Raw genomic sequence first — 14,098 nt, forward strand, 5'->3', positions numbered from 1 at the left:
GAGCTGAGATCACACAACCAATTGAGCCATTCCAGCAGCCCCTTTTTCTTAAAAGCCAGTAATTTTACTAACTAGGGTTTTCCTTGATACTGCTCAATCCAGGTCCATGTTCTTAGATAAGTGCTATGGTCATCTAGTATGTAGCTTCAAATCATTTAATTTCAGGAAAATAGAGAATCTTCTTGAATTACAGATTTTAGTATTTGTTGTATTCCCTTGTTTTGTTTTCCTCTTCAGAGACTCCTACTATCCATACATCAATCTTCTTTACTGTTTTCAAATCTGACACTTCCTCTTGAATCTGTTCTTGTTGGTTTCTTTTGTAATTAAAAATTCTTCCTATTTATATATTCTATTTCTCTTTAGGGCATTATGTGTTCTGTTTATTTGCTATTGAATTCCTTCTAGTTTAGTCTTCATTGCTAAATAATTGTGTTTGCTTTTACTTTTTTTTTTTTTTTTTTAAAGATTTTATTTATTTATTCATGACAGACACAGAGAGAGAGAGAGAGAGAGGCAGAGATACAGGCAGGGGAGAAGCAGGCTCCATGCAGAGAGCCCAGCATGGGACTCGATCCTGGGTCTCCAGGATCACACCCCGGGCTAAAGGCGGCCCTAAACCACTGGGCCACCGGGGCTGCCCTGCTTTTACTTTTTTTTCCTGAATTTTTCCAGTTCCATTTTATCTCGGGTTTTTTTTTTTTCCATGTCTTGTATACTTTTAATTTTTTAAACTTGTTTTGAAATTGTAGGTTACATTTGGGGATGTCTTCTTGGTGCAGTGAGTAAAGCGTGTGAGTTCAAGACCCATATTGGGTGTGGAGCCAACTTAAAAAAAAATTAGAAATTGTAAGTCACATCTGATCTGTCTTATGGGCATGTTTTATGATGTGCTGTTACTGTCTACAGATATGTTATTCTACTCTTTATTCTCGTAATAACTTTGTATGACTTTGTATGACCTTGATAATGTCCTATTACTGTAATTTTGTTAAGATATTTTTGTTGTAAAGTATAAACACGCACAAAAAAGTGCATGGAATATAAACATATTACAAAGCAAACAGTATTCTAAGCATCACTCTAGATTAATAACTAGAACATGCACCATGTTCCTGAGCATCCTTACTTTCCCCTTCCCAAAGTTCTCTCACTCCTTTAGAAGTAATACCACCATCTGGACTAGTATGGGACCCTTTCTGCCAACTGCCTCCCTCTACCACCCGCACGCCTTTTTTTTTTTTTTTTTTTTTTTAAGAGTTTAACTCTTTACGTCGGGATCCTTAAACACTACTGTTTAGTTTCACCTGTTCTTGAATGTCATTAAATGGAATGACACAGGCTCTGAATTCTTTCACTATTATTCTGCTCATGAGATTCATGTACCTCACTGTGTGCAACTATAGTCTGTTTTCATGACTATATAATATTCTGGTGTATGAATATACCACAATTTACTTGTCCATTTCACCGTTGTTAAACATTTGAGTTGTTTCCAGTAGGGGATGATATCTCTAATTCTGGTACATATCTTTTGGTAAACATGCACATTAACTGTGCATATAGGGTATATACATAAAAGTGGAACGGTTGAGTTAGCATAGGGCAATTTATAATGAGATTTAGGGAAATCATTTGGCATCATCTACTACGTGCTTGGACTAATTCATACTCTAACCAGCAGGATATGGTATTTCTCTTTTCCTTCCACCCTCTCTCCTTCTTTTCTTTTCTTCCATCTAGTTATTAATTAACTGACATTTGCTCTGTCTCTGGACTAGGCCCTGGGTGTCTAAGTCTGGGCTGTTCTAACAAAATACCCCAGACTGGGCAGTATATAAACAGAAATGAGTTTCTCACAGTTCTAGAGGCTGGAAGTCTGAGATCAAGGCATCAGCATGGTCACATTCTGTTGAGAGCGCTCTTCCTGATTCATAGCCAGTGCCTTCTGTGTCCTCAATATGGTGGAAGGGCTATGGAGTTCTGCTGGACCTCTTTCATAAGGGCATTAATGTCACTCATGAGGGATCTGTCTTTATGGCTAGTTATCTCCCAAAGGCCGTCCTCCTAATACCATCACACTGGGCATTAGGACTTGAACATATGAACTTGAGGGATACAAACATTTAGACCATAGCAGTATCTAATGGTGAATGAAAATGAAGTCAAGGGCAGCCCGAGTGGCTCAGCGGTTTAGCGCCGCCTTCAGCCCAGGGCGTGATCCTGGAGACCCGGGATTGAGTCCCATGTCAGGCACCCTGCATGGAGCCTGCTTCTCCCTCTGCCACTGTCTCTGCCTCTCTCTGTGTCTCTCATGAATAAATAAATAAAATCTTTAAAATAAAAAAATCTTAAAATTCAAAATTTAAGCAATTTAAAAGCACACAATTCATTACATACATTCACAATGTGTGCGACCATCACCACTGTCTAATTCTAGAACATTTTCCTCATCTCAAAAATAAACCCCATACCCATTAAGCAGTCATTCCTCCTGCCTTTCGCCCCCAGCTCCTGGCTTTCTATCTCTATGGATTTGCTTCTTGTGGACAGGATATAAATGGAATCTTACAATGTGATCCTTTGTGTCCAGATTCTTTCACTTAGCATAATGTTTTGAAGGTTTATCAATGTTGTATTCACGCTTCAGAATTTCATTCTTTTTAATGGCTGAGTAATAGATCACTCTTGCATATACCACATTTTGTTCATTCATCAGTTAATAGACATTAGGGTTGCTTCTGCTCTTTGGCTACCATGAATACTGATGCTGCTATGAACATCCGTGTACCCATTTTTGCCTGAACATGCATTTTCATTTCTCTCAGGTATATACCTAGGAATGGAATTGCCATGTCAGATGGGAATCCTAGGTTTAACATTTTAAGGAACTTCCAGGTTGTTTTCCATAGCGACTGCATTTTACATTCCCACTAGTACATTCAGTTTCTCTGCATTCTGGTCAACATTGTTATTTTCCGTTTTCTTTTGCTTTTTTTAGATTTTATTTTTAAAAAGATTTATTTATTAATGAGAGACACAGAGAGAGAAGCAGAAACACAGGCAGAGGGAGAAGCAGGCTCCCTGTGGGAAGCCTGATGTGGGACTCAATCCTGGAACTCCAGGATCACGCCTAAGCCAAACGCAGATGCTCAACCCCTAAGCCACCCAGGTGTCTCCGTTTTCTTTTTTTAAATAGCCATTTTAGTAGGTGTGAAGTGATCTCTTACCATGGTTTTGATTTGCATTTCCCTAATAACTAATGATGCTGGATATCTTTCCATGGGCTTATTATCCATTTGTATATTTTCTCTGGGGAAAAAAGTCTATTCATGTCCTTGGGTAAATTTTTAATTGGGTTGTCTTTTGTTAAATTCTAAGAATTCTTACATTTTCTGGATATTATACCCTTATTAGAGAATTGATTTGCAAATATTTGCCCCCTGTGTTTTGTCTTTTTCCTTTTTTAACAGGGTCTCTTGATGTACAAAAGCTATTAATTTTCAGAAGTCCAATTTGTCGGGTTTTTGTTGTTGTTGTTTTACTTCTGTTGCTTGTGTTTTGGGTGTCATACCTAAAACTCTGTTGTCAAATCCAAAGTCATGAAGATTTACTCTTCTTTTCTTCTAAAAGTTTAATAGTTTTAGCTCTACCCAGGGTGATTTAGTTTTCACATATGATATGAAGTAGGGGGCCAACTTCATTCTTTTGCATGTGGATATCTAGCTGTTTCAGCACCATTACTTATATTAAAAAGACTACTCTTTTCCATGTTTAGTGGTCTTGCCTTCCTAGTCAAAATTCAATTGGCCACAGGTGTATGGTTTTATTTCTAGATGCTCAATTCTATTTCACTGATCTGTATGTTTATCTTTATGCCAGTATCATATTGTTTTGGTTGCTATAGTTTTGTATTGTTTTAAGATTGAGAAATGTGCATCCTCCAACTTTGTCCTTTTTAAAGACGGTCAATTCGGGTCTCTTGCAATTCCATATGCATTTTAGGATCAGCTTGTTCATTTAGGCAAAACAGGCAGTTCTCATTGATAGGATTGCACTGAATCTGTAGATCACTTTGGGGGAATACTGCCATCTTTATAGGATTTTGACCACTGCATGTCTATATACATTCTAGAAACAACTTATCCATTTCTACCAAATTGCAAATTTCTATCTGCCTGCACTACCCCTAGGCTTCCTCCCTAAAAGTTTTCCTATAGTTGCTATAGAGGATAACCACAAACTAAGTCATATATTAAACTCCTAGAAAAGTTGATGCTTTCTTCCACATTAGGAAATTTCTTCTTAGAAGAACAAGCTGAGGAGCACATAGGTGGCTCAGTGGTTGACCGTCTGCCTTTGGCTCAGGTTGTGACCCTGGGGTCCCAGGATCAAGTCCTGTATCAGGCTCCCTGCATGGAGCCTGCTTCTCCCTCTGCCTGTGTCTCTGCCTCTCTCTCTCTCTGCATCTCTCATGAATAAATAAGTAAAAAAGAAGAACAAGCTGAAATTATGATGAATTTACTGAGCCTACCTTCCTCTCAACTATTAGGAAAAAATAATTTATAATATGTTAATTTATAAATTCATGGAAATCATCTTTCTAATCCTAGATTTTAAAAAAAACTGTCTTACCTGTATGGCAAAAGTACCAACTCCGCCTGAAGCACCCAAGATTAAAACACTGCAATGCAAAAGAAATCACAATCAATGAAAATATTAAGTTAACGTAACTGGATAAATAAACAAGAGGTTTTCACCATGAAGTGGTTCAAAGATACATGATCCCAAAAGCAAATAATCATTCACTTCCTAAGATTACTCAAGGATTTTAAGTTCTCCAAGAATCTATAAATGCTTAAACATTCTATGAACTCTTTACCAAGAATACCAAATACCAAAAATACCAACATATTGCATTTTTTTTTAAGTCACTCAGACGGTTCTTGGTAACATCTGCCTCACAATTTTTCCAGACTAAAATTACCATAGCTTTCTTTATAGGACGGAGCTTTGGGATCCTTTTTAGTGTGTTACAGTAGATTCAGTAGCTCTCTAAGAAAAATCATATTCCCAACCACATTCCTGACAAAGTGGAATAAATGTCTTTTGTTCAAACCTGTCCCGACAGGCGCATCTACTTTCATAAATGGAAATCAATCTTTTCCTCAATTTGGCTTCCTGTTAAAGCAGATGAATCTGTCCTCTCAGTACAAATAATGTTGGGCTCCAGGTTTTTCTATCTATGCTTACTGCAGCCTTCTTGTTCCTCTAGACCAAGGGTAATCAGCTTGGAGTTTATGGATGAGTTCGCATACAGGTGTGAACCCTCTGAAATTGTGAACTAATTTGAACTAATTCTAATAACATGCAAAATTTGGTGTGATTCTATAGGCATGCACTGGGGAGGAGAGGGATCCAGACTAATTTTCCCAAAGAAATATGTGACCCAAAAGAGAATCACTAGTCAAGAATCACTACTTTACACATGCTTACATTTCCTTATTGAACAGAGCCAGACCACCAGAGAATTGCCTATTTGAACTGCAGTTTCAGGTCCCTAAAAAATAATTTGTACTGAACTGCACTTTGGTGTTATGCTACCAGCCTAGAATGAGGGACGTTATCAAAAGCGTTTTGACACCACAATAGCTAAGGAGATACTGTTGAGAGAATTCTTCATTCATTTTATGAGTATGCACAGAAAAACATTTTTCTAAAGCCTACATGCTGGGAGTAGCTGAGCTTCTATTTATGTCACTATAAACTTCATAACTGCTGGTTGTGGGTCCCACTTCCCTCTCTCTTTGCCCCCATCTCAACTCTGTACCTCACTCCACTCTAGCCACACTGGCCTCCCTACTGCTCCTGAATGTGCCAGACAAGTCTTCCACTGCAGTACTCTTCAGAGATTTCTTTTGTCTGATTTGCTATTCCTCGAATATCCTCGAGGCTCTCTCCCTCACCCTGTCTGCACTCTCCATCTTACCTTATGTTCCATTTTATTGCCACTATACCATTTAACATCCTACATCGTTTTACTATTTTGGGGGTTTGGATTCCATGCCTCTCCTACCACCCTTAACATGCCAGTCCTGGGTTCCCACCATCTGGGTCCCAGCCCAAAATGACTTCCTCTCTCTCTCTGCTCCAGTTTCACCAAATTTGTGGGTCCCTCTTTAATTTGGCGACTAGAAAAGTGCAGAAGATTTTGTCACCTATCTCTAGCCAGTGCACAGAACCTCAGGACATGCATTTTGTCTACAATCTTAACCCTAGTTTCATTTTGTGTTTTTCTCCCTTACCCAAATCACAGAAGGTTTGTCACCCCTTTACATCTTAAAAGTTACTGCTAAAATCTGAGCCAGCTATTATTCCCTTTGAAATTAATACCACTAAATTTAATTAAAACAGGTCTTATAAATTGTGTTCCTTCCAGAAAAATTACTTTTAATTTTTGAAGAATTGTAAATTGCATAGAATGAGGGAAAAATTTAAAGATGAACTCCTCTAAAATCCTTTGATTTGGGGCACCTCAGTGGCTCAGCAGGTTACAGCCTCTGCCTCTGGCACAAGTTGTAATCCCAGGCCCTGGGATCATGCCATGTTGGGCTCCCTTCTCAATGGGGAGTCTGCTTCTCCCTCTGCCCCTCCTCCTGCTTGTGCTCCCTTGCTCTCAAATAAAACCTTTAAAAATAAAGATAAAAAGAAAATCCTTCAATTCATACAGTAATAGCTCAAGTGCTTACTAAATGGGGGGTGGAGGAGGTGGAGGTAGGAAGCATGAAAACTGCCTCACAGCTATATCCAAAACTTAAGTCTTCCAGGGACACCTGGGTGGCTCAGTCAGTTAAATGTCTGTCATCATCAGGTCATGGACCCGAGCTGCACTGGGCTCCATGCTGAGCAGGGCATCTGTTTCTCCCTCTGCCTTTGCCCCTTCCCCTATTCATGCTCCCCCCCCCCTTCTTTCTCTCTTTCTCTCTCTCTCCCCACACCCTCCTCCAATAAACAAAATCTTTAAAAATTTAATTTATCCATGAAATATTCTACTCTTTCACTCTGGCCCATTCCTATTTACAGAAACATAGCAAGTCAAACACTCATTTAAATCCTTCACAATCTAATCTTTAGCTCAACTCGACTTCTCGCCATTTCCTGAACAGAACTCTCCATCTCAGCCCAAGTCCTGTACACAATGGCTCAGACCTCAGATAACTTCACTGCCTGCCCTTGAAGCCCAACTCCAGCTTTCCTGCACAACACCCCTAAGAGTGCCAAACTGGGAATCAATGCCATGTGGCATTAGCCGCGTTGTTAACTTTCACCATACACTTGCTTCCCAAGCCATTCTGGAAGCCTTCGAGGGCAGAGACCTCACATTATGCCCAGCATTGGGCATATTACCCTGGATATAGCAGATGGTGGATGTCTTCTGACTTTAAAAATCATCTGAATCATCATATCCTGCAGTCAAGATAACTGCTACTACCTCAAGTGAGGGAATCACCTAGCTATTTGTGGAAAAAAAGCCTGAAATTCATATCTACTTTTCTCCCTGGTAAGGCTGGATTAAAAGGATATAATGGCTGCTTAAGGATCCAACTGCCAGACACATCTCCAACCTTATTATTGTCAGTTCATCGTTTCCCCATAACTCTTGATCCAAAGCAGGCTTATTCCCCCAAATAATAAAGCAAAAATGTCATACAGCAGCGCTGGGCAGAAGAGGGAGTGGTTCTACAGAGGCAGCTTCAGTTCCTGATGTTGCCACTTGATGGTGCCCCAAGTGCAAAACAGGCGAGGGGCAAGCCCATTGAAGTACAGCATACAGTCAGCCAGCTCGTAAAGACCTGGAGACACGTCATTCTCAGGTCCTGCAAGCTCCATGTTTTGTGCAGATTCAACTAGAGCCCGCACTTTTCTTCAAAGAAAGTCCCCCCAAAAAGGACAGCAGGCAAAATGAATTTTCAAGCCAGCAATAGGTCGGTTAGTCCTCCGTGGTTTGAAGTCCCGTGGCTGAACTAACTATTCTTGTACTCTTCAAAGCACTTCCGACACAAAGGGAAAATAGCTGCTGTTGCTTACCCCCAGTGGCCCTCCACTGAAGTGCTCTAGAGTGGAAAGGCTTTCTACCCAGCTTGCTATAATGGTCACACTGTATATATTCAAGTTTCATTGAAGCAGAAGTCTATTTGCTAGAGTGAAGAATATTGCTTATTGTATAGAACAAGTACCCAGGAAATACTCTATTTGGAAAAAGTACTACAATTCAAAATTGCTAAGATTTTTAATCATGTTCCTCCCTTACTTCCTAAATTCACATGTGAAGCTCTTTTTGAAGGCCATGAGATTCACACTGTGGCAGATATTAAAAATATGGGAGAAAGTACGAATTGACACTGCATATGCATTCTGAAGCCTTACAATCTGATTTTCTCTGTCACTGTCCAATCTCTCAATTCTGCCTAAACTAAGGTACTAAGTCAGCGGTGGCTTCTTTTCCATGACTAAGTCACTTTTAATCCCATATCTGGGTACCTAAGTCCCTCTACAATCACATTTTCAGTATTCCAGCCTTAAGAGGCAAGGCATCGACTGCCTTGTGAATAAAAAAATATAGGAAACATACTACAAAATAGGCTGAGATCCAGAAGTAAAGAATAATCTTTCAAATTTGTATATCCTGGCCTAGCCCCAGAAAAGTGGAATGCCAGGGCTGGGGATCTAGAGACCTGGGTTCTAGTCCCAACTCTCTCACTAACGAATCTGCAGGCCTCATTTTCATCTTCTGTGAAATGATGATTACCCTAGGAGTCAGTGAAAAGGAAAAGTTGGCATTTTCAATCTTATTTAAGGTTTATATTTGCTTTCCCCATCTTTCTAACATAAAAGTATAGAACCTTCAGGATTCCCCCCAGACCACGTACTCGTGGGAGGAAAAAAGCCACATCTCAAGATTAGAGTGCCCTCTATTTAAAGTCCTAATGGCTCAAAAAGAAAGATGAGTTAAATATGGCTAACTCTTTAGAAATAGTCTTTAAAACCTAAGGATGATGCTGAAAACACCTAATTTCATTTTTTAATTTCTCACACTACTTTAAAATCTGGGGGGTGGGAGAGGTGGTGAAAGAGAGTAAAATATAACATGCTAAGTTTACTCCCTAAAGTGAGAAACTTAATCTGAACAAGTAGAATAGAACTACAAAACAAATCAACCACACTTGGCCGAGATAGCCGGATTGGTGTGTCCCCTTCTAAGCCTCCGTAATTCATGTAGACATCCCCCAATTTGCAGAAGAGTTCATGTGTGAATTAGTTGTTTGGAACTTTAAACACATTTTCCCATGAAAACAAAGCTATTTATATATGTTGGCTCAGTGCCCAGGGTAGCCATTTATTAAGGTTTAGTTAACCCATAATGGACCAAGAACCTCATACACAGTGTAACAATGATTCCGTGGGAAATGAAACTCAGAATTTTAACCAGGAGTACTGGGAATGCATTTCCCTAAAAGGACAGGCAGCGGGAACCATACCAAATCGCCAGTTCCTTCAATCTGCTGTAGAACAGAGAGAAGAAAGGAGGACAGGAGGAAGGAGTGTTTATGATGGCAACCCTAGGATAGATAAGGGGCAAAAGGAACACAGGCAGAGAAAGATTTACCACGGAGCTGATGGGGTTCAGGATACCACACCTCAAAACATGGCACCTTGGCATACTTAATCTTTTAAGGTAAAGGCAGTTGAGAAGCAGCATGTATAGGAAGGACTCCCTGACCTTCTCCCCTGAGGCAGGTCATAAGATCCTCATATGAGAAGTGTGCTCCTATACCTGGAGGACAGGGACATCCTTATCTCCAAGACAGAGGATACAGCAAGGAATCTTAATGACTAGGCCTTGTTAAATTTCCCAGTTAACTATGCTCAGCTCATACCTTCTAATCTAGCACTTTTTTTTTTTTTTTTTTTTTAAAGACTCTTCACTCTTTATCAAACTAGCCTAAAAAACACTCGGGTTTAATCACTTCTTCAGATCTTCATTTCGTTATGAAGGTCTCAGGTCACATAAAACTTACATTAGATAAATCTGTGTGCTTTTCCCTTTTTAATCGGTCTTTTGTTACTGGGGTTCCAGGCAAGAACTTGGAAGAATAGGGGGAAACCATATTTCCTTCCCTACACGGCCAATGAAGTTTAAGATCCAAGCCCTTTAACTTACACAAGGCCCTGAGAAAAGCCACAGCAAAATATTTGTGTGGACATAGATTTCTGTAAAATTTGCAAAAGATATGCTAATGAAGGGTGGCAAAATATGCCGCCCCAAAATATAACACTTCGGCATAAGGATTATTTTGAGCTGAAGGCAGTTAAGAAGCAGCAGATATAAGAAAGCTCTGCCCCCTTCCTCTATCAGCCTAAAAGCAGGACATAAATTTATAAAGGTGCATCTCCTCTCCTGGCTATCATGAAAGACAAAGGTTAAGGTTCTAAAGTTACCTCCAGGGATTATCACTGGAAAAGGCACCCACTGAAATCTGTATAACAAATTTTACCTTGCTTTTCCCGGTAACTTCTTCACAACTGGCCTCCCCTACATGTTCCTCTCCTCTGTCTTTAGCTAAAGACAGTATTTTAGCCTGAATTGGAAGCTACCCATTTGAGTGTCTTGTTTTCTCCTGGTAGCTCATGTACATGAGGTATACATGTTAATAAACTCCTGTTTTTCTCTTGTTAATCTTTTATTACAGAAGTCTCAGCAGAGAATTCAGAATGGTAGAGGGAAAATGACTCCATTAACCACAATCAGTTAAAATTTCTGTCTCTTTCCATTTCTACACCCTCCATTATGCTTCCTCTCATGACAAGTAACACCAGATTTGGTTGAAGGGAAGCAGATTTGGAAACACATTTGCTTTGGGTTTAGCGGAAAATACTGATGTGGTTCATAGTCCTTTGAGTAAAGTTCTTGCCGGCAACCCTGGCTTAAGATTGCCTTCCAGGAATATTCCTACTTCCCACCAAAATGACACAACAAGGCATCAGGAAATTATTGTTTTATTGTGAGACGGCTAAGTATCATGGTTCCTAGCACTAGATTATGCAAATAGTAAAGGAGAAAAATGGTTAAACAAGGTTTGAGATATACAAAACCAGAAGCTTGTCCATGAAAATTCTTCCAATTACGAGACCTGTAAAAACTTACAATACGCCACACTAGTTAAGTTAATTCGTATAACAGGACCCACAAAATGGAGGCTACCCCAGTGGCCAGGCCCACGTCATAAATCTAAACCCAAGTCAGTCCGCACTACAAAGAATGCCTCGCTGTCAAGGAAATCTAACACCAATCACAACCCTCCAACTCAGCTTGGCTAGCTTACCTTAACATAGCAAACAGGCCCTGCTAGCCTTATAAGGAAATCACTGACCTCCTAGGTAATCATGCCATTTCCGTGCTGCCTCTTCTAATGCTCCATAAAACTCACTCTTGCCCAAATCCCTCAGGAAGAGTGCTCCCCTGCTTGAGGCACTGTGCTCCACAATCTGTGCATTGTTTTTCCCTTGAGTCAAGGATAGACGCATTATTACCTTGTATTAGTTTTGTCATTTGATACCACCACTGGGAAGACATCAACAAACTAGTGAAGGAGGGCTGTTGATTAAAATGCGTATTTTAGGCCTATTCACTGCATAAGAAAACCTGAAATGCCTTGAGATCTTAGAGCCCCCACGTTAAAGGAACCGTGGAAGACATTTTCCCTGGTTTGACAACCATCCTAAATTTCCTGTGACACCAACAATGAGTTGTGCTGTGGAGGGGGAGCAGAGTTTGGAAACAGTATCTGGTTTTGGCTTAAGGGGAGTGCCAGTTAGCGGATGTTCGCAATCCAGAGGACTCAGGGTGGCGGTCAGCCCATCTTGTCTGGCACCAGTTGAGCTTAAAACTCGAAGGGGGCTACTAACTGAAACTCAGCAGAGAGGCTAGGGTGAGAAACAGATCTGCAAGCTACCAGAACAGGCACAGAAGCTGGGAGCAGCTAAGAGACCTCTGGGAGACCGAGAGCCGTGACGGAGTGGACCCTGGGGCCACGGCAACAGTTCAGGGCTGGAGAAAGAGAGGATCCTCTGAAGATTACAAGAGATGGCCAAAAAGGCAGGAAAACTAAAGGAGTCTAGTATCCTGAAACCATGGAAAATACGAGTCTTAAGGAAGGGGTCTGCAGTGCCATATACTTCAGAGAGGTAAGATGCTAAGAACTGAAAAAGGTCACGTGGTTGGCCACTTAGTCAGCTATGACCTGGGGGGGAAGGGCAGCTGCAGCTTGCAGCAAGTGGGCAGGGCTGGGTGCTAAGTTACAGCGCCCGCCCTGCAGAGCACAAGGCTTCAGAGCTCCCCCCAGAAAGCTCACTGGTAAAACACAAAGTGCCAACAAAGTTTTCTGCTATTCCTTTAACTGAGCCCTCCTGGGGCCCCAGACAAATAGGTCCCAAGGCAGAGACAAGGTTCATTTGCATCACACTGGCCAGAGCCTCCACCCTCCCTCTCCTCTTCCTCCCAGCCAAGCGAGTTTCTTCCTGCAAGCAAATTGAGGGGCTTCTTTCTTCTTCCTCTTACCCCTCTAACCACACCACGCGGTCAAGTGCAAATGAAACCCTGAGGTCCACAGAGGTGGTGGGAGCAGAGTGCAGATAAACAGGTGGGTGGTGGGGTACAGAACAGGGTGAAGGCATCTGAAGGAAGGAAGCTGTGTTATAATTACCGTCTAAGCACAGGGGTTGGGCGGGGTGGAGGTGTGGGGTAAACCCAATGGTTTCAAGCTGGAGCCTAATTCTTTAACAATTAATCAGACACCCAAATTACAATTATATGACAATTTTACTGTCATAAAGCCTAATCTCAAATAACAAACAAACAGCATTTCTAAATTCACTGCATTGAGTTTCAAGGATATACAATTTAAAAGTGAAATTTATTTTGTAGAAGAGGAATGGTTCAATTTCTAACACTTTCTAATACTTCTGTCAAACAGAGTGAAGTACAACTTTCCCAGTAAAAGATGAATTTCAGGTAGATCATGAAATATTCAAGATGTACCATGACACTACCAATAAATATAACCATCAGACTAAACCGCTTTCAAAACATATCTGGCGTAACTGCTTTTTATAACATTTCTATCATCTTGAGAGCCCCAGGTTATCTGTTTTCCAACTTAATAAATCATGAAGAAACTATGGATGGGCTACTAAGAAAAAATCATTTCATCTGACAGTTTCTAGTGATATCAAAGTGTGAGCAAAAATGATATATTATGTGACATCAGTATTTTTTTTACATCAGTATTAAGCTATCACCTTGGTTAACATGCTCAGTTATTGTAGAAATACAATTATATAACAAAAAGAAAAAGTAAACACATTGAACCCTCATTTTAGAAAGTTCTGTTTTAATTTCAAAACACTGTTATAAAGAAATCCTGTAAAATCTTCCAAAGTGCTTGATGGGTATTTGTGTCTTTTTGTTTAATTAACTAGTTAGGAAAACAGACTATTAGCCCTTGTTAACAGACACTGACCAGCTTTATTGCAGACTAAAACATGTCTTAATGTCAACAGTTAATAGAATAATTATGGCTTAGAGAAACCAAAATATGCTCCACCATTCACTATGAATAGTCAAACTGGAAAAAGCCACTTTGGACACTACAACCTCTGAGTTTATATATAATAAAATCCCACTTTAGTCATAATTTCTTCATGTAAAATTATTTTTTATAGTATTTTAAGGTACTCACATCTCTCATTTGATTCTCACAAATAAGGAGTTGGGAGATCTAAACTATTATTACCATCCATGTATAACCGCAGTAAACAGATTTCCTAGCACCACGGGCCAAGTTCTCACTGCTAATTGGAACAAAGGCATCCTACAGGTCAGGTGAGAATGCAGGAGATTCAGGATATGAGTGAGTGAAGCTCTTTATAATGAATTTCCCTCCAGTTTGGTTAATATGTGGCTAAATCAATGAATACATCAACTCAATACACTATATAAAGTAAAGTATAAAATTCTCCACTTCTCAAAGCTCCCCTA

The 14,098-nt window shown here is 40.1% G+C and overlaps 1 protein-coding gene across 8 annotated transcripts in view; it reads right to left on the reverse strand.

Annotated features, from left to right (window-relative positions):
• RTN4IP1 (reticulon 4 interacting protein 1) overlaps positions 1-14,098 on the reverse strand; it is a 45,653-nt gene that overhangs the window by 20,102 nt on the left and 11,453 nt on the right. For all 8 annotated transcript variants that reach the window (XM_049092429.1, XM_049092428.1, XM_025444567.3 and 5 more), the window contains exon 6: positions 4,636-4,684. In XM_049092429.1, coding sequence (XP_048948386.1) covers positions 4,636-4,684 — 49 coding nt within the window. The remainder of the gene's footprint in view (positions 1-4,635; positions 4,685-14,098) is intronic.

The sequence above is a fragment of the Canis lupus genome, chromosome 12 (genome assembly GCF_003254725.2).
Source record: "Canis lupus dingo isolate Sandy chromosome 12, ASM325472v2, whole genome shotgun sequence".
Taxonomy (NCBI): Eukaryota; Metazoa; Chordata; class Mammalia; order Carnivora; family Canidae; genus Canis; species Canis lupus.